General features: G+C 51.0%; 1 protein-coding gene across 1 annotated transcript in view; it reads left to right on the forward strand.

Annotated features, from left to right (window-relative positions):
* The window catches only part of SCTR (secretin receptor), a 63,960-nt gene extending 40,213 nt beyond the window's left edge, over positions 1 to 23,747 (forward strand). Inside the window, exons 6-13 of the mRNA XM_082682072.1 lie at positions 979 to 1,111; positions 3,105 to 3,258; positions 10,996 to 11,056; positions 12,546 to 12,615; positions 16,092 to 16,183; positions 17,942 to 18,068; positions 22,591 to 22,632; positions 23,394 to 23,747. Coding sequence (XP_082538198.1) covers positions 979 to 1,111; positions 3,105 to 3,258; positions 10,996 to 11,056; positions 12,546 to 12,615; positions 16,092 to 16,183; positions 17,942 to 18,068; positions 22,591 to 22,632; positions 23,394 to 23,540 — 826 coding nt within the window. The 3' untranslated portion in view covers positions 23,541 to 23,747. The remainder of the gene's footprint in view (positions 1 to 978; positions 1,112 to 3,104; positions 3,259 to 10,995; positions 11,057 to 12,545; positions 12,616 to 16,091; positions 16,184 to 17,941; positions 18,069 to 22,590; positions 22,633 to 23,393) is intronic.
* The last annotated feature ends 1,728 nt before the right edge of the window (positions 23,748 to 25,475 follow it).

A 25,475-nucleotide genomic window follows, 5' to 3' on the forward strand; every position in this document is an offset into this window, starting at 1 on the left:
TTTCACACAATGCTGTGAGATAGGTATCATCCCCATTTTACAGGTATATTAGCCAGACTCTTGGTTGCAAGAAACAGAAATCCGCCTTAAAGCACCTTAAGAAAAACAAAGGTGACCTGATGCACACAATTGACAAGTTCAGGGGCACCTGGCTTTAGGTGTGCCTGGATCTAGGTGCTCCAAGGTATCAGCAGAACTGGGTCTGTCTCCTGCCATTTCTTCACCTTGCATTGGCCTCAGGCAGGCTTTACGCGGGGCTGGCACAGACAACCACCAGCAGCTGCAGACGGACATTCTACCAGCTCAGCGCCACCAGGGCCAAGGACCCCCTTCTTCATTAGTTGCAATGAAAGTCCTGGGGGAATTCTCATTGGCTGGCTTGGGTCACATGCCCAGCCCTGAGCCAATCACTGCAGCCAGGTATGGATCGGTCAGGTCTGTCATGAGGGTGGGGCTAGCGTCATCCCCAACCAGAGATGGGATGCGTTCCCCGAAGGAAAGCCTTGTTCCTGAAGCGGAAGGAGGGGAACAGTTAAGAGACTTCTGCCCCTACAGCAAGGGGGAAACCTAGGCTCTGGCTGGTGAAGGGCTTGCTCTAGATCGTGTAGCTGAAAAGTGGCAGAGCCCGGGTCTGATTTCTCCCCACAGCCTGTGTTCTTTCTGTGCCACTTGCCCCCTTCCCCACCCCCTTCTGACAATTCTGGGAGCTGGAGGTGGTCGGAGCAGAATAGGATCTCGCCCTTATAACCCCAGCTTTTTTTTTTTTTTTTTTTTTTTTTTTTAATTGCAGCATGAGACAGAGTAGGCTGGGCACCTGGGGGCCTGGGCTCATTCAGGTTCTGCAAACAGGGAGATTTAGAGAGTTGTCACGTCCAGGGCCTGGGTTTCCGTGGTGCGTGGGGGTGGGGGGAGGGTGGGCGGCTGAGCCCTGGGCCTCTCCGGCTCTGGCCCCTACGGCCCTGCATCCTCTCCCTCCAGGAAGCTCCACTGCACCCGCAACTACATCCACATGCATCTCTTTGTGTCCTTCATCCTGCGTGCCCTGTCCAACTTCATCAAGGATGCCGTGCTCTTCTCCTCCGACGACGTCGCGCGTTGTGATGCCCACAGGGTAACACGCCTGCGTGGCCCACGGCGTGGCCAGGCCTGCCTGCTCCCCCGCTGCCCCCGCTGTCCCTGCTGAGGCTGCACTTAATGCCTAGAGTAAAGGGGCCAGTGCTGGGGAGGTTCAGGGAGTCTCATGTCCCCAGATGCACAGTCTGGGACCCACATGAAAGCAGTTTGTCGAGAAGCCCATGGGGCTGCTGTTCAACTCCCAGTGTCCTGGAGTGGATTAGCCCTTCTGGGAATTAGACACATAGCAATCCCCTCCCTTCCCTGCTCCTGCCAAGTCCCAAATGTAGACAGATAGCTAAAGCTAGAGGGTTGGGATTGTAGAAAGAAAAAGGTGAGCATATGCTTGTGTGTCTGCACACCCAGATGTGCAGTGGAACAATCGTTTTGTTATATCTAACCCTCGTCCTCCTTCTGAAAGCTCAGATGAGTCTTCTTTCATTGCAATGTCACTGGGTACCAGTTGAGGATCCCTTTCGCTGTACGTAACAGAAAACTGTACATCAGTGCCTTAAACAGATGGGGGTTGTTCCCCACAGAAGCAGTCCACAGGTGGGTGACCAAGAGGTGGCACTGGCTCCATGCCATCATGGACACAGTCCTTTCCCCTTTCTGCTCTGCCATTCTTGATCCCATGTCCCATGCTTTACACTGCATGCTAACAACATGGCTGCTGCAACCCCAGGCCTCACATCCATGTTCCAGGCAAAAAGCAGGAAAGTCAAGGTTGAACTTTTTTTCTCTTTAGGAGGCTTTGCCTCTTCCCAAGACTATGTCTACATCTCACGGGCTAGAACTGTGTCATGTGACAACATCTAACTGCAAAGGAAGCTGGGAGATTGAGTATTTTACTATCGTAGTCTCCACAGCAGAAGCCAGCAAGGGAGAAGGGGATTGGAAATCGAGATTGGTTTAGTCAGCCTGCTGGCCACTTCCCACCACTCACATCTGTAATTGCTCACAGATCTGTCAGGTTTGCATTGCTTATAGTTTTCCGTGTGCATGTGTGTATGTGTGTGTTTTCTGACTCAAGACTGAGCGGTCCCTCAAGGAGGGCCCCTGTGTCTCAGGGAATTTCCTGGGAGTCAGAAGACAGATTCAGGCCCCACCCCATCACTGACCAGTGGAGAAGTCCAGCAGTGCCCAGCAGGGAACCTTTCCGGGTTCTACTAAGCCGCAGACTAACGAGCCAGCCACAGGCCACGCCTGGAGTCGGAGTGTCTGGGAGGCCACAGGCGGCCCTGGGCGCTCCTCCCCTGTGGACGTGGATGTGACCTGCGCTCTGTGCAGCAGCCCTCGGGCCATCCCAGGAGCTGTCCTCTCTTCAGGGAACAGCGCGGGGAAAGGAAATGAGGCCCTCACAGTGTGGGAGTGGGAGCCATGCTGGTATAGAAGCCTCGGCCCGACAATCCCACAGGCATAGCTTCCAGGGATCCCTGCAAGGGACAGGCCTGCCACAAGAGTCACAGCATTAGGCAAGGCCAACCCTGGCACCCCCCTCGGGTATTCAGAGGCCTGCAGTCCAGACACAGTGCACCAGGCAGGGTCGTGTACTCTCATCAGTGTTAGCTCGTCCCTTCTTCATCTATTTCCAGGAAAACTAAGCCTGGAAAGGATTTTATTAACCTTTTGCTCAGAAATCCCTTTCCCTCTCTAGGCCTCAGTTCCCTCATCTGAAAAATGCCCTCATTTGCTGCTGGGAATTGGGCGATATCTGACCGTTTGACGCCTGGCAGCCGGTTCCAGAATTTGAATGCCGTTCCTGCTGCTGCAACAGCCCTTTGGCCATCTTGACCAAGCCTGCTGGCCTGTGGATTTCCACTCTAGAGAGCTCTATGAGCCTGGTCTTCTTATACTGGAAGGCCAGAGGGGGTGGCCGTGAGCCCCAGAGGCTCTCTGCTTGGCCTGGCTGCTGACCCCTGGCGCACCCCACCTCTCCTGGAGGGAAGCGCAGGGCCGCCAGCCTGGGGCTCAGCTGCCTCTCTTCGCAGGTGGGCTGTAAGCTGGTCATGGTCTTCTTCCAGTACTGCATCATGGCCAACTACTCCTGGCTGCTGGTGGAAGGCCTCTACCTTCACACGCTCCTCGTCATCTCCTTCTTCTCAGAAAGGAAATGGCTCCAGGGATTTATTGCCCTCGGATGGGGTATGTTTCTCCAGGGGTACGGTGGCTGCATGCTATGTGGGAAAGGGCACTGAGGCAGAAGGAGAAGGGTGTGGGTTCCAGTTTCAGCTCTATACTTAGTTAAGTTCGTGAACTTAGACAAGTTGCTTGATGGTTAACTCTCTGGCCTCAGTTTGTCTGTCAAATGGGAAAAAATAGCTAAAATTTGGATGCCCCAATTTCTGGCATCCAAAGCCTTTTACAGTTTGATACCCCCAACACTGTTGCCTCGTCTTCCCCAGACATTGCATCCATACGTCCTCATTCCTGCTTCCTTTTGTATCAGTTAGGGTGCTTTTGACTGTAGGTATCAGAAAACCTGGTTTAGATAGGCTTGAAACATCAAAGAAATTAATTGGTTCATGTAACTGACAAGTCCAGGGATCACCAGCTTCAGGTGAGGCTGAATCCAGCAGCTCAACGTTTCTTTTTGTTTTTCTGCTTTGCCTTCTGTAACATCAGTGTTATCATTAGGTGCTCCCAATGTAACTGCCAGCAGTTACATCTGATGAAAGAGAGGGGCTGTGTCCAAGCACTCCTGGCAAATACTCTGAAATTCACTCTGATTGGACCAGCTGAAGTGTTATACACATCCTTGAACCAATCACAGGGGCCTGAGAGAATGGAATACACTGATTGGCTTAAGCTACTCAAACCACATAGCTTCCCAAAGGAAATTCAGGATTCAGTTTCCAGGAAGGAGGGGAAATGGTAGTAAGACAGCTAACTGCAGGCCCCATTGCTTCTCTTCCCCCTTTCCTTTCTGGTCAATGAAGATGATAATAATTCTGATTTCTTGAGCACCTACCGTATGCCAGGCTTTGAACTCAACACTTTGCATGCATTATTTAATCATCACAACAACCTCCAGAGGCCTCTTAGAGGAACCTTGGCTCAGAGACATGACATAACATGCTCAGCTCACACTGTAGACAAGGGTAGAACCAGAATTCAAACCAAGGCCTGTCTATTTGCAAAGCCCCTTAACTCTTATTCTGCCATAAACAAACATCCATCTATCCATCCTTCCATCCATCCGTCCATCCGTCCATCCATCCATCCATCCATCTATCCATCCATCCATCCCTCCATCAATCCATCCACCTATCTATCCCTCCATCCCTCCATCCATCCACCTATCCATCCATCCATCCATCCTTCTATCCCTTCCTGCCTCCCTCCCTCCCTCCATCCATCAGCTGTTCATTTGATAAACATATGTAAGTTCCCCACTGGCTTCTAGACAGTCAGGTTTCTGTGAGTGACTCACAGGCTTACAGGGGTAGTCATGTGTAGTAGCCATTAGCTTCATTTACTTTCCTCTTGGTGCCTTTAATTAAGAAGTGCCCCTGCCAGGAATGCCCCCCACTGTCTTTCCTGCTTGTCTAAACCCTTATGTGCAAGGGCTGTATCTCCTCATCAGACCATCAGGGAAGTTGCCTGAGCCAGCGGAGTTCACTGAGCCCTCCTGCTTCTGAACTCTGGCAGCCTGATGAGCACATGACCCTCAGTCAGCAGGAGATGTAGGGCTCTGCAGATCTGGATTTCCACATAGGCCAGTAGTTCCAGAGAGCCTGGGACAAGGGACTTGCCTTATGCTGCTAACTCTGCCCCAGATGCCCTCGGTGTCTAGCCACCTCACTGAGCCTTGACTCCCAGATCTGCCAGGATTTCCCTGTATGAACGTGGACAGTTTCATCTTCTATAATATCAGGATCATAATTTGCTGAACTTCCTTTGAGCACTTCTTTGTCCTCAGAAGGGCTTATGGAGATTACAAAAACAAAACCAAAAATGGTTCCATCGCTCCAGGGGTTTGTAGTCTAGCAAGGAGACAAAAGTGCATTGTGATAATATCTCCATCACGGGTTTTTAGGAGGTTTAAGTGAGATAATGAGAGCCTTCTTTTCTTACTCAAGTATATTTTTAAAATATTTGTTTATTTATCTGGCTGTGCTGGGTCTTAGATGCAGCACGTGGGATCTTTAGTTGCAGCAAGTGGGATCTTTTAGTTGCAGCATGTGGGATTTAGTTCCCTGACCAGGGATGGAACCCGAGCCCCCTGCATTGGGAGCACAGAGCCTTAGCCACTGGGCCACCAGGGCAGTCCCTCTTCCTCAAATATTTATTGAGCATCTAGTATATGCCAGGCCGTGGGGATAGAGCAGCACATTAAAGAGCAGCGGTTCCTTCTCTCTGTGCCTCTCTGCCTGCACAACCCCCAGGGGACATGAAGGGACTCAGGAAGGTCTAAAGCTGTCTGTCTCCGAGAGGCTCTTGTCTTGCAAAAGCAGCGGCCCCTGCCTCAGTTTGTATTCACCCCCCTCCCCAGAGATAGGTTGCTGAAATGAGTATGTGGCCACCATAAAACTCTGCCAAAAAAAAAAAAAAAAATTTTAAGTAGGAAAAAAAATTACCATAGGCCCATAGAAAATGTTGAACATTTTCTAGGGTTTCCTTCCAGACTTTTTTTATACTCCCAGTTTTTCCCACGTGGTTGCAATCATCCTGTATGTAGAATTTTGAATCTTGCCTCTTTCCATGAACACAGAAGCATGCTCTGTATTCTTTCAAATCTTCAGTAAACATTTTTAACCACTGTGTGGATGTATGCAGCCAAATACCTATTTTTTTGGATGTTTAGGTTGTTTCTCATTTTTCACTGTGATAAATAACACAGCGAGGAATACTTTTATGGGCAAAGCTTATTCCATGTGTAATAGAGAATCCTGGAATTGGGACCCCTGAGTCAGAAGGCACAAGCTTTTGAAGTTTTTATTACTTATCCAAAGCTTTTACTTTTTCAAGGTGGCTGGGGTGTCAGTCTGTGCCCAGGAAAGAGTGATACCTCTGGCTTTTATAGGAGCTGCGTCAAACTCCCATTCACTGAGGGAACTCAGACTGGTGGTGCTCCAGCTGGAGCTGCGTTGGAACCATGCAGAGGGCACGTCAACCTGGTTGCCTGGGCCCCGCCCCACAGTCTCAGTCCAGTGGGCCAGCGGTGGAGCCTGAGACTCTGCATTTCTAACCAGGTCCCAGGTGATGCTGATACTGTTGTTGCAGGGACCACAGTGAGGACCACGACTTCAACCATTATCCGCTTTTCAGACTTTTCCACTGACTCACTGTTAAAGACGTAAGACAAATAATCATAAACAGGTGGCCCTCAGAATCCATGTTTGCCCGAAGTACCCAAACTGAGGCAGAGAATTTTTTTTTTATCAAAGCCATACGTGTACTTGGTTTAAAGAATTAAATAGAACTACAAGTCTAAAATGAAAAAGCAAACAAAAGCAAGCAGTCTCCTGAAGAGGCTCCCACTTCTGCCACCCAGATGTAACATCCTCCAGCTCTTGAGCTGCTCCTTTTGATACCTGCTCTCATGTTTCTAAACAATATTCTACTATGTTTTGATTTGTCCATCTGGGGCATTGTTTTTTTTTCTAACTGTCTATTCACATCCTTGGCCCACTTTTTAAAAAATATTTATTTGTTTATTTGGCTGCGTCGTGTCTTACTTGTGGCACGCAGGATCTTCGCTGCAGCACGCGGAATCTTTTTGTTGTGGCGTGCCGGCTCTAGAGCGCACAGGCTTAGTTGGCCCTCCGCATGTGGGATCTTAGTTCCCAGACTTGGGATCCAACCCGCGTCCCCTGCATTGGAAGGTGGATTCTTAACCACTGTACCGCCAGGGAAGTCCTGAGGCATTATTTGTTGACTCCTTGTGATTAAAGGGAAGGGTATAAAATTCTTCATCTGCCACCTCTATCCTCCCGTCAGAGTCTTTCACAGTTTGGGGCTAAATCACAGTATTCAATGTATACATCATCATGTCTATGTAAATATTGTTTACTACCGAGCCAACTGGTGTACATTGATTTTACTTCCAGTATTTAAGTTTTTATATTTTATGGAGTCATTTCTTAATTTAATTTTTATTTTATTTTGGAGTATAGTTGATCTACAATGTTATGTTAGTTTCAGGTGTACAGCAGAGTGGATCAGTTATACATATACATATATCCACTCTTTTTCAGATTCTTTTCCCATATAGGTTATTACATAATATTGAGTAGAGTTCCCTGTGCTATACACAGTAGGTCCTTGTTGGTTATCTATTTTATGTATAGTAGTGTGTGTGTGTTAATCCCAGACTTATGGAGTCATTTTTTATTGACTCATTTTGTGTTGCTGTCACTAATTCTCCCACATCCTCAGCAGAACTGGAAAACCCTCCAGTGCTGGTTCCCCATCATCAAATGCAACAACATGAAGTCCACTAGTTCCTATCTGTCTGGTTTATTCCTGCTGTATTAGTGTCCTAGGGCTGCTGTAACAAGTTACCACTTGTCTTAAAACAACGGAAATTTATTGTCTCCCAGTTCTGGAGGCCAGAAGTTCAAAGTCCGGTCTTGGCAGGGCTGCTTCCTTCTGAGGGCTCTGAGGGACAATATGCTCTACGCCTCTCCCCTTGTTTCTGGTGGCTGCTGGCGGTCTTTGGCCTTCCTTGCCTTGTAGGAGCCTCACTCCAATCTCTCCCTCCATCTTTACGTGGTCTTCTTCCCTCTATGTCTCCTCTGTGTGCGTATCTCACGGCCTTCTTAAAGTGATGCCAGTTATATTGGATTAAGGTCCTTATAAGTATGACTTCGTCTTAACTACTAGCACCTGCAAAGACCCTATTTCCAGAAAAGGTCACATCCTGAGGTTCTAGGGACATGAACCTTTGGGGGGGATGTTACTTAATGTGGTACACCCACCCATGTTCTTTCTAGAAGAGCCTCCTGCCCTCCTGCTCTGTTTGGGCTGGTCATTCTCTAGAACTGCTCGACTCCCTTAACCTTCAGGCTGAGATTTCCTTCATTTTCCTCCACGAATTCTATTCCTTGACTTCTTGTCTGCCTCTCTTTGGGTAACTGTCAAGTCGTGTTGGAGCACATCCTCCAGTGTCTGTCTTAACAAAGAGTGCATGGAAGCTACATTTGTTTTTTTGGCTGCGTTGGGTCTTCGTTGCTGCGCGCGGGCTTTTCTCTAGTTGCGGCGAGCGGGGGCTACTCTTCGTTGTGGTGCACGGGCTTCTCATTTGCAGTGGCTTCTCTTGTTGTGGAGCATGGGCTCTAGGCGTGCAGGCTTCAGTAGTTGTGGCGCATGGGCTTAGTTGCTCCCTGGCATGTGGGATCTTCCCAGACCAGGGCTTGAACCCATGTCTCCTGCATTGGCAGGCAGATTCTCAACCACTGCACCACCAGGGAAGTCTGGAAGCTACATTTTTTTGCATTGCATATCTAAACATATCTTTGTTCAACTTTCACACCCAATTTGTAGTTTTGCTGGGCATAGAAATTAGGTTGACAGTTATTTTTCCCCAGAATTTTGAAGGCCTTCTGTTTTGGCATCTGGTGTTATGCGACATGCCATGCCATTCTGTTTCCCGAGCCTTTTTACTCACCTCTGTATAAGCTGTAGAATCTGTAGAATCTTCTCTCTGTCTCCTGTGTTTTGAAATATCATAGGGATTGCCCCCATGCAAGTCTGTTTTTATCCTTTGGCTGGTATGTGGTGGTCCTTTCATCTGGAAACTCACAGCCTTCATTTCTTCGACAATGGTCTTACACTGCCCCTTTGATCATTTCCTTCCCTCTGGTTTTTAATCCTCTCTTTCTGAAACTTTTAATCAGATGGTGCACGTCCTGGAATTGGCTTCTAATTTTCTCTTTTCTTTCCTCTTACTTTTTATTCCACACTTTGTGTTCTGCTTTCTGGGCAGTTCCTGGTCTTTCTCTTCCATCCCATCTATGGAATTTTAAAAATCTTGATCATCATATATTCAATTTCCAAGCCCTCTTCCTTATTCTCTGAATACTCCCTGTTTTCGGCATCCTGTTTGTGTCTTGGAGAAGTAATCGTCCCTCTAATCTTGCTGATGATATTCCTTAGAATTGTTTTGCTCAAGTTCCTCGTACAGCCTGTATGGTCTGTTTCCTCTGAGTTCCTTTTCTCTGGTTGTTTTGGTCCTTGCCTTTTATGTAATCAGCTTTCTTCAGATGCTGGTGACCTTGACTGTTCATATTTAAGAGTGAGTCACTTTCGGTGTTGACTGAAGGCCCTCTGTGTGTGTGTGGAGGGGAGCGGGGGGACATGTCTCTCGAGGGAGACTGGGCTGGAAGTGGCCGCTGTGTGGGTGGGTCCTCAGCATCGCTACTAGAGGCCCTTTGTCTGGGGCTGTTTGGTTCCTCCAGGGAAGAATCCTGTCATCTCCTGCCTGGGGTGGGGTTTGGAGGGCTCGAGCAAGGGTGCAATCTCGGCTGTTAGAAGTCTGAGAACTGAGCAGCCTGGGGGTGGGCTTTTCCCAGTCAGCGGATGACAGGCATATCCATTAAAAATAGAATCTGAGCTATATTTTATATAACTTAAAATTTTCTAGTAGCCACAGTAAGCACAGTAAAAAGAAACTAATTAGTTTCATTATTAGTAAAATTAATTTCAGTAGTATATTTTGTTTAACCCAATATAACCAAAATATTAACATTTCAATGTATAATTTAAAAACTCATTAATAGCGTATTTTACGGTCTTACTCCTGCAAATCTTCCAAATCTGCTCTCTTGCACTTTGAGCACAGCTCATCTGAGAGCAGCCACACATCAAGGGCTCAGTGGCCACACGTGGCAGCACAGGTGTAGATCCTCTCTTGGTCCCCGTGCCCAGCTGAGTACCCCTCCCACCCTCTGCTGGGCCAGAGCCCCATTCCCCTTGGCTCTGTTTCTCCAGAGAATGCCCTTCTGTCGGGGATGAACTCTTTGGCTGTAGAATGGTGGTGCTGGCCACCTGGGGTGGTTACGTGCTTCCTGTCTTCCAGCCCCACCCTCTCTCCTGCCTGCTGGCGTCCCCGGTGCCCTCACCACCGGGCCCGGGCGCCTTCCCAGCAGCAGCCCCCATGCCGCGCTTGTGTTTCAGCTTTGTCTGCTCTGGGACATCGGTTACTGCTCCTCTGCCAGCTCCCAGGTTCCTAAGCATGCTGACATCTCTCGTGCACTGTACCCTCCTTGCCCATTCTTTGTGCTTATGAGCGTGTAGCTTTTTTATTTCTTTACTCTCGTGTTGGGGGGGCTTCAGTGAGAAACGGAGATAAATGTGTAAGTGCGATTTGTCATCTTCAGCCAGAAGTCGGGAAGTGTTCTTGTACTTTATCTTTAAATTTCCTGTGTGCTTACAATTCTCTAGTCCAAAATGTACTTTTGTTTACATAACATTGATAGCTTACATTACCAGTTGAATGGCCAAGCTTTTTACAAACCAATATTCAAATAAAACTAAATGTTCTCCTGTGGCCTTGTATCCCCCCCAAACATCCCAGTTTGAGAAAGGGGCTCCACCAGTGGCCTCCACAAGCTCCATGGACCTGCCCAGGGGCCCTGGTCCCCTCCCTTCTCCCCCGCAGAGGTCCTCCGGAATCTGGCCCAAGCTCCCGGGAGCCCCCTGCCCCCCAGTGGCCTTCAGGACCTGTCTGATCCTGCCTCCGTTCTCAGGGGTTCCTTGGCCCCCTTGACGCGCGAGGCTGCACATTTACCCGGGATGGCAAGGGGGTTTCCATGGCAACCAGCCCTTGGCACCTGCTTGCTCCCTGGCCTGGAATCACTGACTGTCCGGTCTCTCATAAGGGTGCTGAAAATTGAGTCCTCTCCTCTCTGCCCCCTCCCCTTTACTTTTAACCCTCAGGTTCCCCGGCCATTTTTGTTGCTTCGTGGGCTGTCACCAGGCACTTTCTGGAAGATGTCGGGTAAGCTGGTGGACGGAGAGAGGTAACGAGGGAATATTTTATCTTGTCCAGCTCTTCCAGCAGGACGGACCCTCCTTTGGAGCTGTTACCTAGGAGAGGCCTGTGTCTCACACTTGGGGCCACAGGCGAGTTCTCTGCAGCGCAGGCTGCCGAATGCCCAGCCCTCCTGGGGTGGGCCGGCCCAGCCACTCTGCGGTTGGGTCAGGTGCCCGACGAGAGCTGTGAAACACTGGCAGCTGCTCTAAGGACCAGCCCAGCTCTTCCTCTCCTGGCAGCTCCCTCCTCTGACACGGGTGTGTGAGTCCCACAGGCCCAGGAGAGCAGGCTTATAGCCCTGACGGGCACCAAGAGCTCTAGTCTCGTTCTCCAAAGACTTGGGCTCAGGGACAGGGTAAGCCCGGGGGTTCCTGGGAGCGGGCTCATGGAAGGAAAGCATGGAAGAAGCCCGGGAGGAGGTGCAGCAGCCGGGCCGAGGGGGAGGGAGGCCGTGTGTCATCAGTGTGATGACACAGCCAGGCCAGAGAGTGGACGAGGGCAGACGAGGCGTGCACGTGTCTTGCAGTCCAATTCAGTCCAAAATAATCCTTTTTTTTAAACGTTTTTTATTTCTTTAATGTTGTATCTATTTTATTTATTTATTTTTGGCTGCTTTGGGTCTTCATTGCTGCACGCGGGCTTTCTCTAGTTGCGGCGAGTGGGGGCTGCTTTTCGTGGCGGTGCGCGGGCTTCTCATTGCGGTGGCTTCTCTTGTTGCGGAGCATGGGCTCTAGGCACGCCGGCTCAGTAGTTGTGGCACACGGGCTTCAGTAGTTGTGGCTCGTGGGCTCTAGAGCACAGGCTCAGTAGTTGTGGCACACAGGCTTCATCGCTCTGCGGCATGTGGGGTCTTCCCGGACCAGGGCTCGAACCCATGTCCCCTGCATTGGCAGGCGGATTCTTACCCATTGTGCCACCAGGGAAGCCCCCCAAATAATCCTTTTAATTATATAAATTCCCTTAAAAAAAGTCTGGATTTTCAGCTTCTTTAGAACAAATGGAAAGTTCTATCAACATTCCTATGGGCCCTTGTGGCAAAAATGAGCCGGACGGAGTTGTGGCCTCCTTAGACCAAGCACAGGCTCTCCAGTTGCCAAGTGCCCCTGTGCCTGATGGCCCTGGGGCCGAGGTCACACGTCAGTCACCCGGACACTTCACTCCCTGAGGTCACCTGCCTGGCCACCATGCTCCCCGATGCATTCTGACAGCATGCTGGCTTTGGGGTCCAGAATCTTCCATCTCAGGTCCACACGCTTCTGCTCCCCAGATGCTCCCTTGGCCCCGGCAGTGCTCCTGGGCAGCAGAGGACAGTCATTTCTCAGGGTGCTGAGCACACAGCCTCTGGGGTGAGGACCTCAGTGTGGGTCCTTCCCACAAAGGGGACGTCAGAGAACTAGTCTCTTCTGGTCAGCCAGCTCCCCACTCCTTGTGATGCCTGGCTGTCCCTCCCTAGGTGCTGGGACATCAATGCCAACGCATCCATCTGGTGGGTCATTCGAGGGCCTGTGATCGTCTCCGTCCTGGTAAGTGGCCATCCCCCTGAGCTGGGCTCCAGTGGGAGAGACCAAAACAGGACCGGCTTGCAGGGCAGAGGGCCAGGTCAAGGCCAGCATTGCTGCCTCTGCGTGTGCAGAGGGATAAACCAGACCTTCCGGGGGCTGGGCAGTGGCAGGAAGGTCTGGAAGCTCCGCCCCCTAGAGACCAGTGGATGGGAGGGCAATGAGGCAGGCGGCAAGAGCTTGCCTTCGCCTGGTCCACGGTGGCAGTTGCAGTGTGGCGAGCAGAGCTCCTTACCCGAACTGGCTGGCTCAGGCTGGCCTGAGATTCCCCCTCCACTGGTTCAGAACATTGGTGCCTGATCATTTTTCTTGGTGTTCTCTGGTTAAAGTGGGCAGACTCACTGAGCTGGGATTACAGGAGGGGGGTTGCACTTGGGGAAAGCCAAGTGCCAAACTGGTCTTGGGCCTCTGTGGTGCTGTGACGGGGACAGGCCCGGAGGGGTGGCCCCAGCGGAGAGATTCAGGAGGGACTCGTGGACAGGGGAGCTCAGGGGTCTCAACCCTGACTAGACTCTCAACCTGGGAGCTTTCTAAAAACTGTGATAGCAGAGATGCAGGGTCTCCTTGTCTTGGCGAGGGGCCTGGGGGCTCGTCTTGGTTTTCAGTTACCAGGTGATTGTGCTCTGCAATCCAGAGGCCCTTAGCTGAGCCTGTGGGCCTGGATAAGAACAAGAAAGACACAGGGGGTGGGGGGCACACTGGGGCAGCCCCTTCCCGGAAGTAATGTGCACAGGCTCAGAGGAATGCCAAGGCTGCAGAGCCAGGTGACAGAACATGCCCCTCCTGGGCTCACAGGAGGGCAGGACAGGGCAGCAGCCCCCTCCTCTGCTGATGGCTGACTGGCTCGCCTCCTGGGGCCATCCATGACCACCTTCTTTTTTTCCCAAAAATAATAGAATTTTATTTGATCCTACCTACCATCTCAACTTGCAATAGGAGAGCTGGAAATTGTAGAGAAATCCGAGTAGCAGCCACATTAGGCCACTGAGTAGCTCAGGAGAGTATAACGACTTCCTATTTCTGCTTTTCTTAGCAGGTGTGAGGGCCATTCATTAATCTGGAACCACTCAGGGAAGAGGGCGTCTGATATGGTAGTAATGCAGAGTGTACTGCTAGCACAGGGAGTATCTAGTACTTTAAACAAGACTTTATGTTTGCTCCCCAAAGTCATTTTATGGTAACAAATAATTTGATTATCATTTTTATTTGCTAACCTTAGCATGGTGTTTTATAATCTGACTAAATTGAAGCTTAAGGGATAATGAAAGATATTAAGCTTTCATTTCCTACTATAGTCAATAGGCTGAAAACAGTATAATGAAATCTGCTATCATTTACCAAAAGTTGTTTTTTGTCAGCTTGTCACATTTAGATAATGTCAGAACCTTTTTTATTAGGTTGATAATGTGGTGGAAAAATATTGACTCTATCACTATGTTTTAATAAGAATGTACTTGTTTTTCTGTAAAATCAAAATATATTGTCATTTCTAAAATAAAAATAATGGAATTCATGTAAAAAATTGGAAAATACGGGCTTCCCTGGTGGCGCAGTGGTTGAGAGTCCGCCTGCCGATGCAGGGGACGTGGGTTCGTGACCCACTCCGGGAAGATCCCACATGCCGCGGAGCGGCTGGGCCCGTGAGCCATGGCCGCTGAGCCTGCGCGTCTGGAGCCTGTGCTCCGCAACGGGAGAGGCCACATCAGTGAGAGGCCCGTGTACCACAAAAAAAAAAAAAAAAAAATTGGAAAATACAAAGTATATTTTTAAAAAGGGAATAAAATCACCCATATTTTTAGTACCTAGATGCACATTGTGATCATGTGCTTTTCCTTCCTATTTTTTTCTTTGAGCACATGTACTTTTTCAAAAATGCTCAGTGTAGTTTTGTGTCCCAGTTTGTTCTTTTCACTTAGCAATAGATGTAATCTTTCCCACGTCATTTGAAATTATTTGACCAGCTGATGTGCTGTAGCTGCATAACACTGAGCCAGTTTCCCTGCTGCAATTGTGGGGCTTGGACAGCCCAGCCCGCGAGAGCCCCAGGGCCCAGGCTGCTTTCACAAGACTAGTCTCTCCAGTGACTGACGGAGGTTGGGTGGGCACTCCTGATGCAAAGTTTCTCCCTGCCAGCCTGCCACGGGGCCTAGAATTCCACTATTTAACACTCATCCTTGGGATAGTTAAGATTTTCCCTCTTGCTTTCAAGTTCTCCCTATTAAATTAAATACAATTCAAAGGCAAAAAATGAAATAAGGTAAAAGAGCCTTTGTTAGTTTACACCACGCATGGCTTAGAGCAAGATGCACAAACAGCGAGCTGAGAAGTGTCCTGAAGCAGGGGCGCTGGGCTGGGGTCCCAGACAGGCCACTAATCCTGGGTCTTCTGGCCAGCGTCCCCAGGCCCCAGGCTACTTGTCTGAACAATGAGGGGGCCCAGCCAGTCAGCTCCACTGATCCTGCTTCTGCAAAATGATTCTAGAGCTGGTGGGGGAGGGGAGGAGAGGGGCCGACGCATGGGCAACTTCATAGTGTTGCTGGCACTGGGCACTGGAGTTGGGGAAGGGGACACCAAAAGAAATAGACTCTGTTCCTGTCCTTTAGAAAGTTGGGATTGACTTGGTGATTAGTGGACACACCCAGATGCTTGCATTTGGCCCCTTTCAAGTATTCCAAGTGCTCTTACAAGCAGCATCATCCCTAACTACAGTGAATCAGGAAAAGGAGGTAATCAAGAAGGCTTCCCGGAGCTGGTGATTGACCTGCAGAGATTCTGTAAGTCTCCGAAGCAGTGGTTCTCAAAGTGTGGTCCCGAAACCAGCAGCTTCACCTGAGAGCTTGTTAAAAATGCAAATCTTGGGAATTCCCTGGCAGTCCAGTGGCTAGGACTCCGTGCTTTCACTACCGAGGGCTTGGTTGGGGAACTAAGGTCCTGCAAGCCATGTGGTGTGGCCAAAAAAAAGAAAAGAAAAGCAAATCTCATTTGCATTTACTAAACCATAACCTTGGGGGTGGAGCCCAGCAATCTGCACCTTAAACTTTGAGAACCTCTGCTATAAAGCCTTTGCTACTCAAAGCGTAGTCCAAGGACCAGCTTTGGCATTCATTCCCTGGAGCTTGCTAGAGATGCAGAATCTCAGGCCTACTCCAGGTCTGCCGTTTAACAAGATTCCAACGCATTCCAAGTGTGAGTAATCCATGCTGCAACTGAGCAGACCTCAGAGCTCCGGAATCCCAGGGGCGGGGGGCGGTGCCGTGGCAGCCATCCCTGCCTAGACAGTGTGTTTCACCAGGACTGGGGGTGGCGAAGGGAGTGATGAGCTGTCCTGGTGTGGTCTGCAGTGCCTTCCCTGCCCAGGGGCCAGGGCCAGGGGTCAGGACCTGGAGAGGTGCTGGGAAAGCAAATCACCTTTAGCCCCACCTCTGCCTTGTGTTTTACAGATTAATTTCATCCTTTTTATAAACATCCTAAGGATCCTGATGAGAAAACTTAGAACTCAAGAAACAAGAGGAAGTGAAGGGAACCATTATAAGTAAGTGGAGGGCAAAGACCTAGGCACGCTCGCTCAGTCAGCAGGCATTTACTGAGCACCTACTGTTTACCCAGCTGGTGCTGGGCACTGGTGGAGGTGGAGGAAAAGGAAAAGCCGGGACCTGGAAGTTTACAGTGGACCAGGGGAAGGGAGAATGGGTCCATGTGACCCTGAGACCCGGCCCCAGGGGTGGGGAGAAAAGAAATCTAAGCAGGATCCCAGGAGGCAGAGATCTTACCCTTGGGACAAGGCTAGGGAGTCAGAGAGTGGGCTTCGGGGACCCAAATTCAAATCTTTACAGGGACAGTGGCCCTCCTTGTCTGTGGGTTTTGCATCTGAGGATTCAGCCAACCTTGGATTGCAGATCGAAAATATTTGGGAAAAAAAATTCCCAGTCAAAACATTTTCATTGTAGGAGGTATTATACGTAATCTAAAGATGACTTAAATATATGGGGAAATGTGCGTAGGTTATATGCAAATACTACCCCATTTTATATAAATGACTTGAGCATCCAAGGATTTTGGTGTCTGCGGAGAGTCTGGAACCAATCCCCGTGGAGGCCGAGGGTGGACTGTATTTTCCAGCTTTCGCTAGACCGTAGCTTTCGCCAGACCTTAGCTTTCAGCAGATTTTCAAGATAATGTGATCCAAAAATACTTTAAAACCTTTAAGATGTTCAAGAAAGATGCTGTGTTAGTCTGCACAGCCTGCCACAATAAGATACCACAGATTGGCTGGCTTAAATAAGAGAAGTTTATTTACTCACAGTTCTGGAGGCTGGAAGTCCAGGATCAAGGTGTTGGCAGGTTTGGTTTCTCCTGAGGTCTGTCTCCTTGGCTTGTAAACGGCCACCTCCTCGCTGGGTCCTCACATGGCCTTTTCTCTGTGCACCTGCATCCCTGGTGTCTCTTCTTACAAGGACACCAGTTGGCTGGACTATGGTCCCACCCTGATGGTCTCATTTAAACTGGTCCCTGTCTGCAAGTACAGTCACATTCTGAGGTACTAGGGCTTAGAGCTTCAACTTAAAATTCTGGGGGAACACAGTTCAGCCCATGACAAGTGTTGAAGACAAATCAGTGTCCAACAGAGGCTTTCTCTGTCATGGTCTGAGTTTTGAGAATCTGGCAGAGGCCTGGATTACTGGGTGACAGATTCCCCAGGATGTCACTAGAGTAGTGGCTCCAAAGTAGGGGGCAGCTGGGGATCCAGGACAGAGTTGCCAGATAAAATACAGGATGCCCAGTTTAATTTGAATTTTGGATAAACAACAATTTTTTAGTACTTACACCAAAAAAAACACTACCCATTGTTTATCTGAAATTCAAATTGAACTGGGTATCCTGTATTTTTCTTTGCTAAATTTGGCAACCCTAACCTGGGGAGAAAACAAAAGAGCTTCTCCTTACAGATATTTATTATCAAACAAATGGAAATGCTGGTTTTGCTAATAATATATTAGACACAGAGTGATAGTAATACATGCAGATATGGTATAAATCAATAAAGTTATTCATGTGGGTATGGGTTCAAAGCATTTTGCTGATAGGGTGCATGAACAGAAATTTGGGGACTGGCCGTGGACTGATAAGTATTGAATCCGGGCGACGGGTACGTTGGAGTTGGGACTTTCCGAAACGGAAGTAAAAACAAACAAGCAGCTGGGACGCTGCTGCAAAGCCTCCTGCGGTCAGGCGAGAAGGGAGGCCCCTGGGTGTGGAGGGGCCTGAGACTGCAGCGCCTCTGTGTCCTCAGGCGCCTGGCCAAGTCCACCCTCCTGCTGGTCCCCCTCTTCGGAGTCCACTACATAATCTTTGCCTTCTCCCCGGAGGATGCCATGGAGACGCAGCTATTCTTTGAATTGGCCCTTGGCTCATTCCAGGTAAGCTCCAGACTGTGACTTTACGGTGGGAAGAGGTGTTCTCTCTCTCCTGAGAGAAAAATGGAGATCTGGCCGAAAGCCAGATCTTCCCGGAGGCATCCCTCTGCCTCGTTTGGCAGAGACCCAAGAGAGGCAGGGGCAGGACCTCACCGTGCTGCGTGACCCTCAGTGGGACCCAAGTTCCCCACCAGTCACGTGAGGGTGGGAGATGCAAGTAAGGAGAGAGAGACTGACTCCAGGGAAGACAAAGGGAACATAAGCCAGCACACACGATCACACGAGTCTCAGTAATTAGAGTCAAAATAATGTAACCGCAGAGGGCTGGGGCTCAGCCATCAAGGAGTAGGACAGGAAGACTAGCGTAGTGGGGGCGTGGGCCGGAGGTGGAAGGCTGTGCGAAAGAATGATAGCCTCATCTCCACACTGGGAAGTCCACAGAAACCGCCCCAAGCTGAAAAATTCAGAAGTAGCAACATCAGCATATAATTGAGAATCAGTCAAGAGAGTTCCAAGTCGTTGCCTCTGAGGAACAGGAAATGGGGGCAGGGGTGTCAGGAGCTTACAGTTTTTTCTTTTCTTTTTTTTGTGACAAGAGACATTTGACTCTTTGAAACCAATTACATACACAATTTACTAAAAATAAAAGCCAACTTTAAAAAAAGAAAACAAAGGGAGGGGAGAAACCACCTACCTTCTAATTCAACAAGATGTTGTAAAGTTAAAAAATATAGTAAACCTGTTTGGACAGAAGGGGCTTTTAACATGAATCCCAAAGGTCACAGTGTTATTTGTTTATTTACTCATAACTATCTCCTTCCAAAAATAATATGATGTAGCTTTCAGGGAAAACATACAAAGGACAAAAAAATAAGTAGATTGGATCAGCGAATAAAGAAAATAAAGCCAAAACTGAGTTCATACACAGAAACAAATTTGATGAAATTTTCTGAAGGTGGCAGAGGTGTGTCATAAATTTGGTTTGGAGCTTCCCAGTAGCCAAAGCAAAGACAGAAACACACTCTGTTTCAAGATTTAGATGAAAACAGGCTAGTCCCTAGGGAGAGGCCTGAGAGAACTCTCTCCCAGTGGGTTTTCCGGAAGGAGCCAGCCTGTCCTCAACAACACTGACCATCCCACAGTCTTCCTCGCCTGGCCAGGCCGCGGCCGCCCTCACTCCCGGAGCTCTATTCAGGACGGGTGTGCCCAGGGCGGTCCTCCTGTCACGCTCCTGTTCCAGGGACGACGCGTCACTGGGAGCACGTTCCTGAGTGGGGTCTGGCCCTAAGCCGTGCCTTCAGACCCGCCCCCCCCAGGGCTGTCCCCTTCACTCCCGCAGAGCCTCTTCTCCGCCCAGAGACCCCTGCCAGCCCCCCAGACCCACAGAGCACCTAGTCTCCTGTGTAATCCGTGATCTTTTCCTCTGGGCCAGGAAGCTTCCACGTAACGTGCGGGAGGCTGGGCTCACCGTGGCCCCTTTAGCAGGTGGGGGGGTCCAGGTCCAGATGGGTGGAAGGTCATGACCCGGTCAACAGAAGTGGGTAGTGACCCCGCTGAGGACCTGGAGACCCAGGTGTCATCCTGCGTGGAAGGGGACCTCCTGTCTCTGGAGCTGGGCTTGCGGCTGGGGCTGCAGACTGCTCGTGAAGGCCGTTCGCCTCCTCTCTGGGGAAATGCTTGTTAAGAGGAAACCAAAGCGCCTTCCTAAATGTTCCCATAGAAATGTTTACAGAGAAAAAGGATCTTTAAGACTTCTTTCAAAAAAAAGAACCACTGTTCAAATACAAACAGATATCATTTTATTATATATTATACATTTATACTGTATGCATATTTTTTAAATTTTGTATTATGGAAAAAATTTTCCATAATACAAAAGTGAAGTGGACGATATAATGAACCTCCGTGTGGCCCTTACCCTTTCATGGCCTGTCCTGTTTCACCTCTACCACCACCCACCCTCATCATTTTAAGCAACCCCAAGCCATCGTTGTATTTCAAATGTAAATATTTTAGTATGTATTTCTAAGAGACGAGAGCTTAAAGAACACATACAGAACCATAATGCCATGATCACTGTCATATATTTCTAAAAACGAAAGTTTATTAGCTCCTCCTAATTGTAGAAATACTTGCTTATTGAGGAAAATTTGGAAAATAAGGAAAAGAAAAAGGAAAATCCATCCATAATCTCATAACCCGATATAATGACCTCTGTTAAAATGTCAGTGTGTTTACTTCTGTCTCTTTTCTATCCAAGAAGACACACACATGTACACACACATGTACACACACAAAATTGAGATTGGGACGTGTGGTTTTATATCCTCCTTGTTCTGTTTAATTCTTTATCATTCCATCATGAACATTTCTCCAGGTCATTAAAATTCTTCAAATACTGCATATTCTTTATTATTATTTTTTAAATTTATTTTTGGCTGCGTTGGGTCTTTGTTGCTGCTCACGGGCTTCCTCTAGTTGCGGTGAGCGGGGGCTACTCTTCGTTGCGGTGCACAGGCTTATTGCTATGGCTTCTCTTGTTGCAGAGCCAGGGAAGTCCAAGACTGCATATTCTTAATGATTGTATACAAACCGTGGAATTTCTGAAGCTTGCTGGCTGAGGCAGGCTGCCCTCTGCATACCTGGGGCACGTCTAACCAGCCCTCACCCAGGGCTGCCCCCACCTCAACAGTGAGACTGTGTCTCCGGACCTTTGAGGCTGGGGCAGCCCTGGTCCAGTGAGGTGGCAGCAGCCTGACCACCAGCTCCCGGCCTGCCGACCCAGGACTCAGTCCCTCACCTGTGAAGCAGGGGTCCTCCCCACCCACATCCTAGGGCTCTGCAAGGATTGATTGAAGCACCTGGAAACCAGAAGCCCAAAATTACACAGGCTAAGCTGCGCCCCAAACCCAGCTCTCGTTTATTTCAAAGCCCGACTTTCACACCCTCTGACAGCGGCTCCTAATCAATGGTGCCCCTTTGAACCATCTTTCAGAGCTGCTGATGGTCTCACCCCAGACATTTGGAGTTGGGGCACAGAGTGCACCCTGGGCCAGAGCTCCCAGGTGATTCTAACGTGTGGCAAAACATGAAAACCGCTACCTTGAGTCCGTGTTCCTGCCCCACTCCCGTGGTCCCCATTCCATGTGGCATCAACCACACCTGAGACTCTTAGAGCAGATCCTTCTAGTTTGTAACTCTTGTTAAAACACCAGGACTGGGCTTCTGTGGTGGCGCAGTGGTTAAGAATCCACCTGCCAATGTAGGAGACACGGGTTCGAGCCCTGGTCCGGGAAGATCCCACAGGCTGCGGAGCAACTAAGCCCGTGCGCCACAACTACTGAGCCCGAGTGCCACAACTACTGAAGCCCGTGCGCCTAGAGCCCATGCTCTGCAACAAGAGAAGCGACAGCAATGAGAAGCCCGCGCACCGCAACGAAGATCCAATGCTGCCAAAAATTAAAAAAAACTAAATAAATTAAAAAACAAAACAAAAAACCACCAGGACTCCTGAGCAGTCGTGTGGAGGAAGCCCACCATAAACAGGCTGGTTCATCCCTCTCTGGGGTCCTGTCCATGTCCTAAGTAGCTAGGGGCAGGCCTGGCTGGCACTGGGGGGAGGGGCTGTGGCACCCAGGCCTCTGTGGGGAGCCTGAGGGCAGGGGCTTGTTAGGAAGGACAGGCTGGCCCTCGGAGGGCCCTGAGGTGAGCAGGGCATCCGGACTGCGAGACCCTGCTCATAGCTCACGGTTCCACGCAAACCTCTTCGGCTCAGATCCTGCATCTCAGCCCGCAGCCCTGCCTGGCAGGCTCCACGCCAGGATTCCGGGGGTACCACTGGGAAGAGAGGAGCTCCGGATGCTAGGGAGGGAGGGTCCTGGTAGGCACAGACCCCCACCGTCCCAGGGAACCTAAAGCATACGTAGCCCTGAGGCCTCTGACCTGGACATGAGGGGGGATCATGCCCCACTGTTGTCTGGCCGGTACCTGCCTGCGACCTGCACGCCGGCTGTTCCGACCACATGGCTACACATTTGTCTTTCAACTTGATTAGCTGGCCCTGTTTAAATCTCTCCAGATTTCCAGCTGTCTTGCAGATGAGCCCACCCAGGCCCAGGGGCTCCCATGGGCTGCCCCACCCGCTGAGCTCGGGCGGATGGGCATCGCTCGGGTGCCATTGCTCCTGCCTCTCCCAGATGGCCCGCCTCACTGATTCCGGTGACCTGCCTGGTCCCTGTGGCCTGCACTTGATGTAACTGACACCACCCTGGTGCAGGGGCCCTCCCTGGACACGGGGGCGGTCCTTGCCCCCAAGGGCGTCAGCCTGTGGGTGATGCCAGCACAGCTCGGGGCACTGAGGGCCGGAAGAGGAAGCCTCCACTTCCCCTGGAGGGGGAGAGGCGCGGGGAGGCTCTGCAACAGCTGTGGGGAGCAGTGAGCTTGGGGCTGGTGATGAGAGGACCCAGGCGGGTAGGAGGCTGGGTGCTGGGCCCGCACTCATCCCGTTGCCCTGCTTCTTCCGCAGGGCCTGGTGGTGGCCGTTCTCTACTGCTTCCTCAATGGGGAGGTGAGTGTCCTGGGCTGCCCGGGCGCAGGGGAGCTCCCTCACAGCCGTACCTGGAAGGGGTGGTGGGGAGTGGGGTGTGGCGGTGGTGAGGGAGGCCGGGCCCTCCTGGCTTGGGCCTGTCTTCCGGGAGTCTGGGCTCACCTCCTGGGGGCCCCAGGATCGCCTGCAGGCCTTGTTAAAACAACTGCTGTTCCTACCCTGTTTCTAAACCAGCAAAAATAGGTCCCGTCAGTCCGGGCTGGAGGCTGAGAACGTCTTAACTAGCACTCCAGGTGATTCTTATCCTTGGGCACGTTCAGGAAATGGGGGCAAGTGCAGGCGCCCCAGCCCTAACCGAGGCTGATGACTGTCCGCTTGCTCGATGGGTGACGCTGGTCACTGCCCTGCTCTGGGCCTCAGGCCTCTCACCTGTAAAATGAGTGACTCAGGTGAAATGTTTGCTGCTCCGTCCTCTGAGACCTCCAAAGGGTGTGACTCCTGGCAGGGCAGGGGGCTGCGCCCTTAGCTTGAGGTCTCCGCCCTGCCCAGAGCACTGCCGGGACGTGAGGCTCCTGGCACAGAGGCTGCGCAGTTGACGTTACTTAGATGCGGTGTTGCCCCACTTGAATGGGAGTCGAGATGGTAAATCTATGAGCGGCCTGCAGGAGGGGGAGGCATGCCCGCTGGGCAGACGTGGCAGAGCCCGAACGAGGCCCCAGGGGAGCAGGACCCTGGGCAAGGGTCATCTTTCCCTCCGGGTGACAGCTGGTCTCTGGGGGCAGGTGCAGCTGGAGGTTCAGAAGAAGTGGCGGCAGTGGCACCTGCGTGAGCTCCCACTGCACCCGGTGGCCCTCGGCTCCTTCAGCAGCGGCACCAAGGCCAGCCCCTCGGAGCAGAGCCGGGGTACCTGCAGGACCAGTGTCATCTGAGGCTGGAGCAGGGCCACCCAGACAGGCCAAGATGGGTCCTGAGGGCCGACTGCTGCCCATCTTCCTGCCAGATGCCGTGTGATTGCTCCTGCGACTCTAACACCCCTCCTCCGGGCCTGGGGCAGGAAGAGGGCCTGGGATTTGGGTCTGTTGAGTTTTCTGGAAAGACTTCAGGGGTCCCAGGAGGGGGCAGGGGAATAAACGGTAACTGGGATGAGACTTGGTATTTGTCAGCCCTGTTGCCCTTGAGCCTCAAGGTGAAGGATGCTGTCCCCCGCCACCTTCTGGAGGACGGGGCTTCCGTGATCCCCCTGCTCCAGTTTTCAGGGACAAGCTTAGCAGAAATTGAGGCCCTTGGCCCTAGGTGGACCCTCCCCACCCCTCACTGCAACTCACCCACCCAGTGGCTCTTCCCCCAGAGCCTTCTGACAACCGGGTCACAGGGAGCCCAGGAGAGCCCCAGCCCTTTCAGTCGCCCTAGCATGGGATGAGGCACCTGTTCTTCCTGTTTTCAGCTAAGTTATCTGCAGTACCGCAGGAAATGGGGCAGAATCCCATTTGACAGAAGAGAAACTGGTTCACCAGTGACTTGACCAAGATACTCAGCAGGGAAGTGGCAGCTCGGTCCAGGGCTTCTGGTTTCAAATCCCCAGGCTCCAAGGCTGTCTGTCTCCCCTGCTCCTGGGCAAGGGCGGACAGGGCCCTGTCTCCCCGCCCCACTGGGGATTTTAAGTCTCACCCTTTACTCTGAATCTCAGTTCCCTCAATTATTAGCAGCCATGTGAGGGTTAAAGGACTAAATATTTGAACCCTTTTACAAAACAAAGCCTGCGTGCTCAGGGGAGAGTATTCTTTTTTTTTTTTTTTGCGGTACACGGGCCTCTCACTGTTGTGGCCTCTCCCGTCGTGGAGCACAGGCTCCGGATGTGCAGGCCCAGCGGCCACGGCTCACGCGCCCAGCCGCTCCGTGGCACGTGGGATCCTCCCGGACCGGGGCACGAACCCGTGTCCCCTGCATCGGCAGGCGGACCCCCAACCACTGCGCCACCAGGGAAGCCCAAGGGGGAGAGTATTCTTGACAGAAGCAGAGGCGACCCTCCCCGCGGCTAGAGAAGAGGGCATCTTGCTGGTAGGTGGGCCCAGCTCTAGTTCTGGCTTTAGGTGACCCTGGACAAGTGGCCCTGGCCCCCAACTTCTGCATCTCACCCCTGAAGACAAGGTCACCCCCTTTGCATCTTATAGTCTGCTACGGGGGTGAGAAGGCCAGATATCCATTTTCCAGGGCGCTCTCCAGGGACCTTCATGGACTCTGTACATCTTGGAATCAAAAAGTTAAAAAAAAAAAAAAATCACAGGAGAGGTAGAGGCACCCAGTCCAGCCCAGAAAGAGGACCTGGCAGGTCAGAGACCAAAACCCCATGCAATCAGTGGCAGCCAGAATGAACCAGGAAAGGCCTGAAGTCATCAGGTGGGGGAGGGGCACGGGGCTAGTGTTGAATGAAATGGGCTGAGGGCAAAAACCCACCTACTGGGCAGAAAAGGGACTGGAAAGAGGCCAGTTTGGTGCACAGAAATGTAAAGTGGCCAGCAAGGGTGGAAATCCCCACCGGTTCCTGGTCCCCTCCACCTGCAGGCCTCTGCATCCAGGGTGGTTGTTAATCATTACCTGAGGTCGGGCCAGTCCCCAGTACCCCCTGGAGTCCGGCAGCTCCAGATACGTGCTCTTTGAAGTGTGCGCTAGGATAAAAATGGCACCCTGAGGCTGTCGGGCCCTTACCAAAGATGGATTGCCCACGCTTACCAAGCCAGGCGGGCCCTCCTGGAAGGGCTTCAGGCGGGATTGACAGGGAGAGTCCCGAGGCACAGCCAGCTGCTGGAAGCTGGGGTTATCCAGGGATTACGGGGTCCCCCGACAAAGGGCAGGGCTCAAATAAA

The sequence above is a fragment of the Grampus griseus genome, assembly GCF_964374135.1.
Source record: "Grampus griseus genome assembly, contig: HAP1_SCAFFOLD_50, whole genome shotgun sequence".
Classification (NCBI taxonomy): Eukaryota; Metazoa; Chordata; class Mammalia; order Artiodactyla; family Delphinidae; genus Grampus; species Grampus griseus.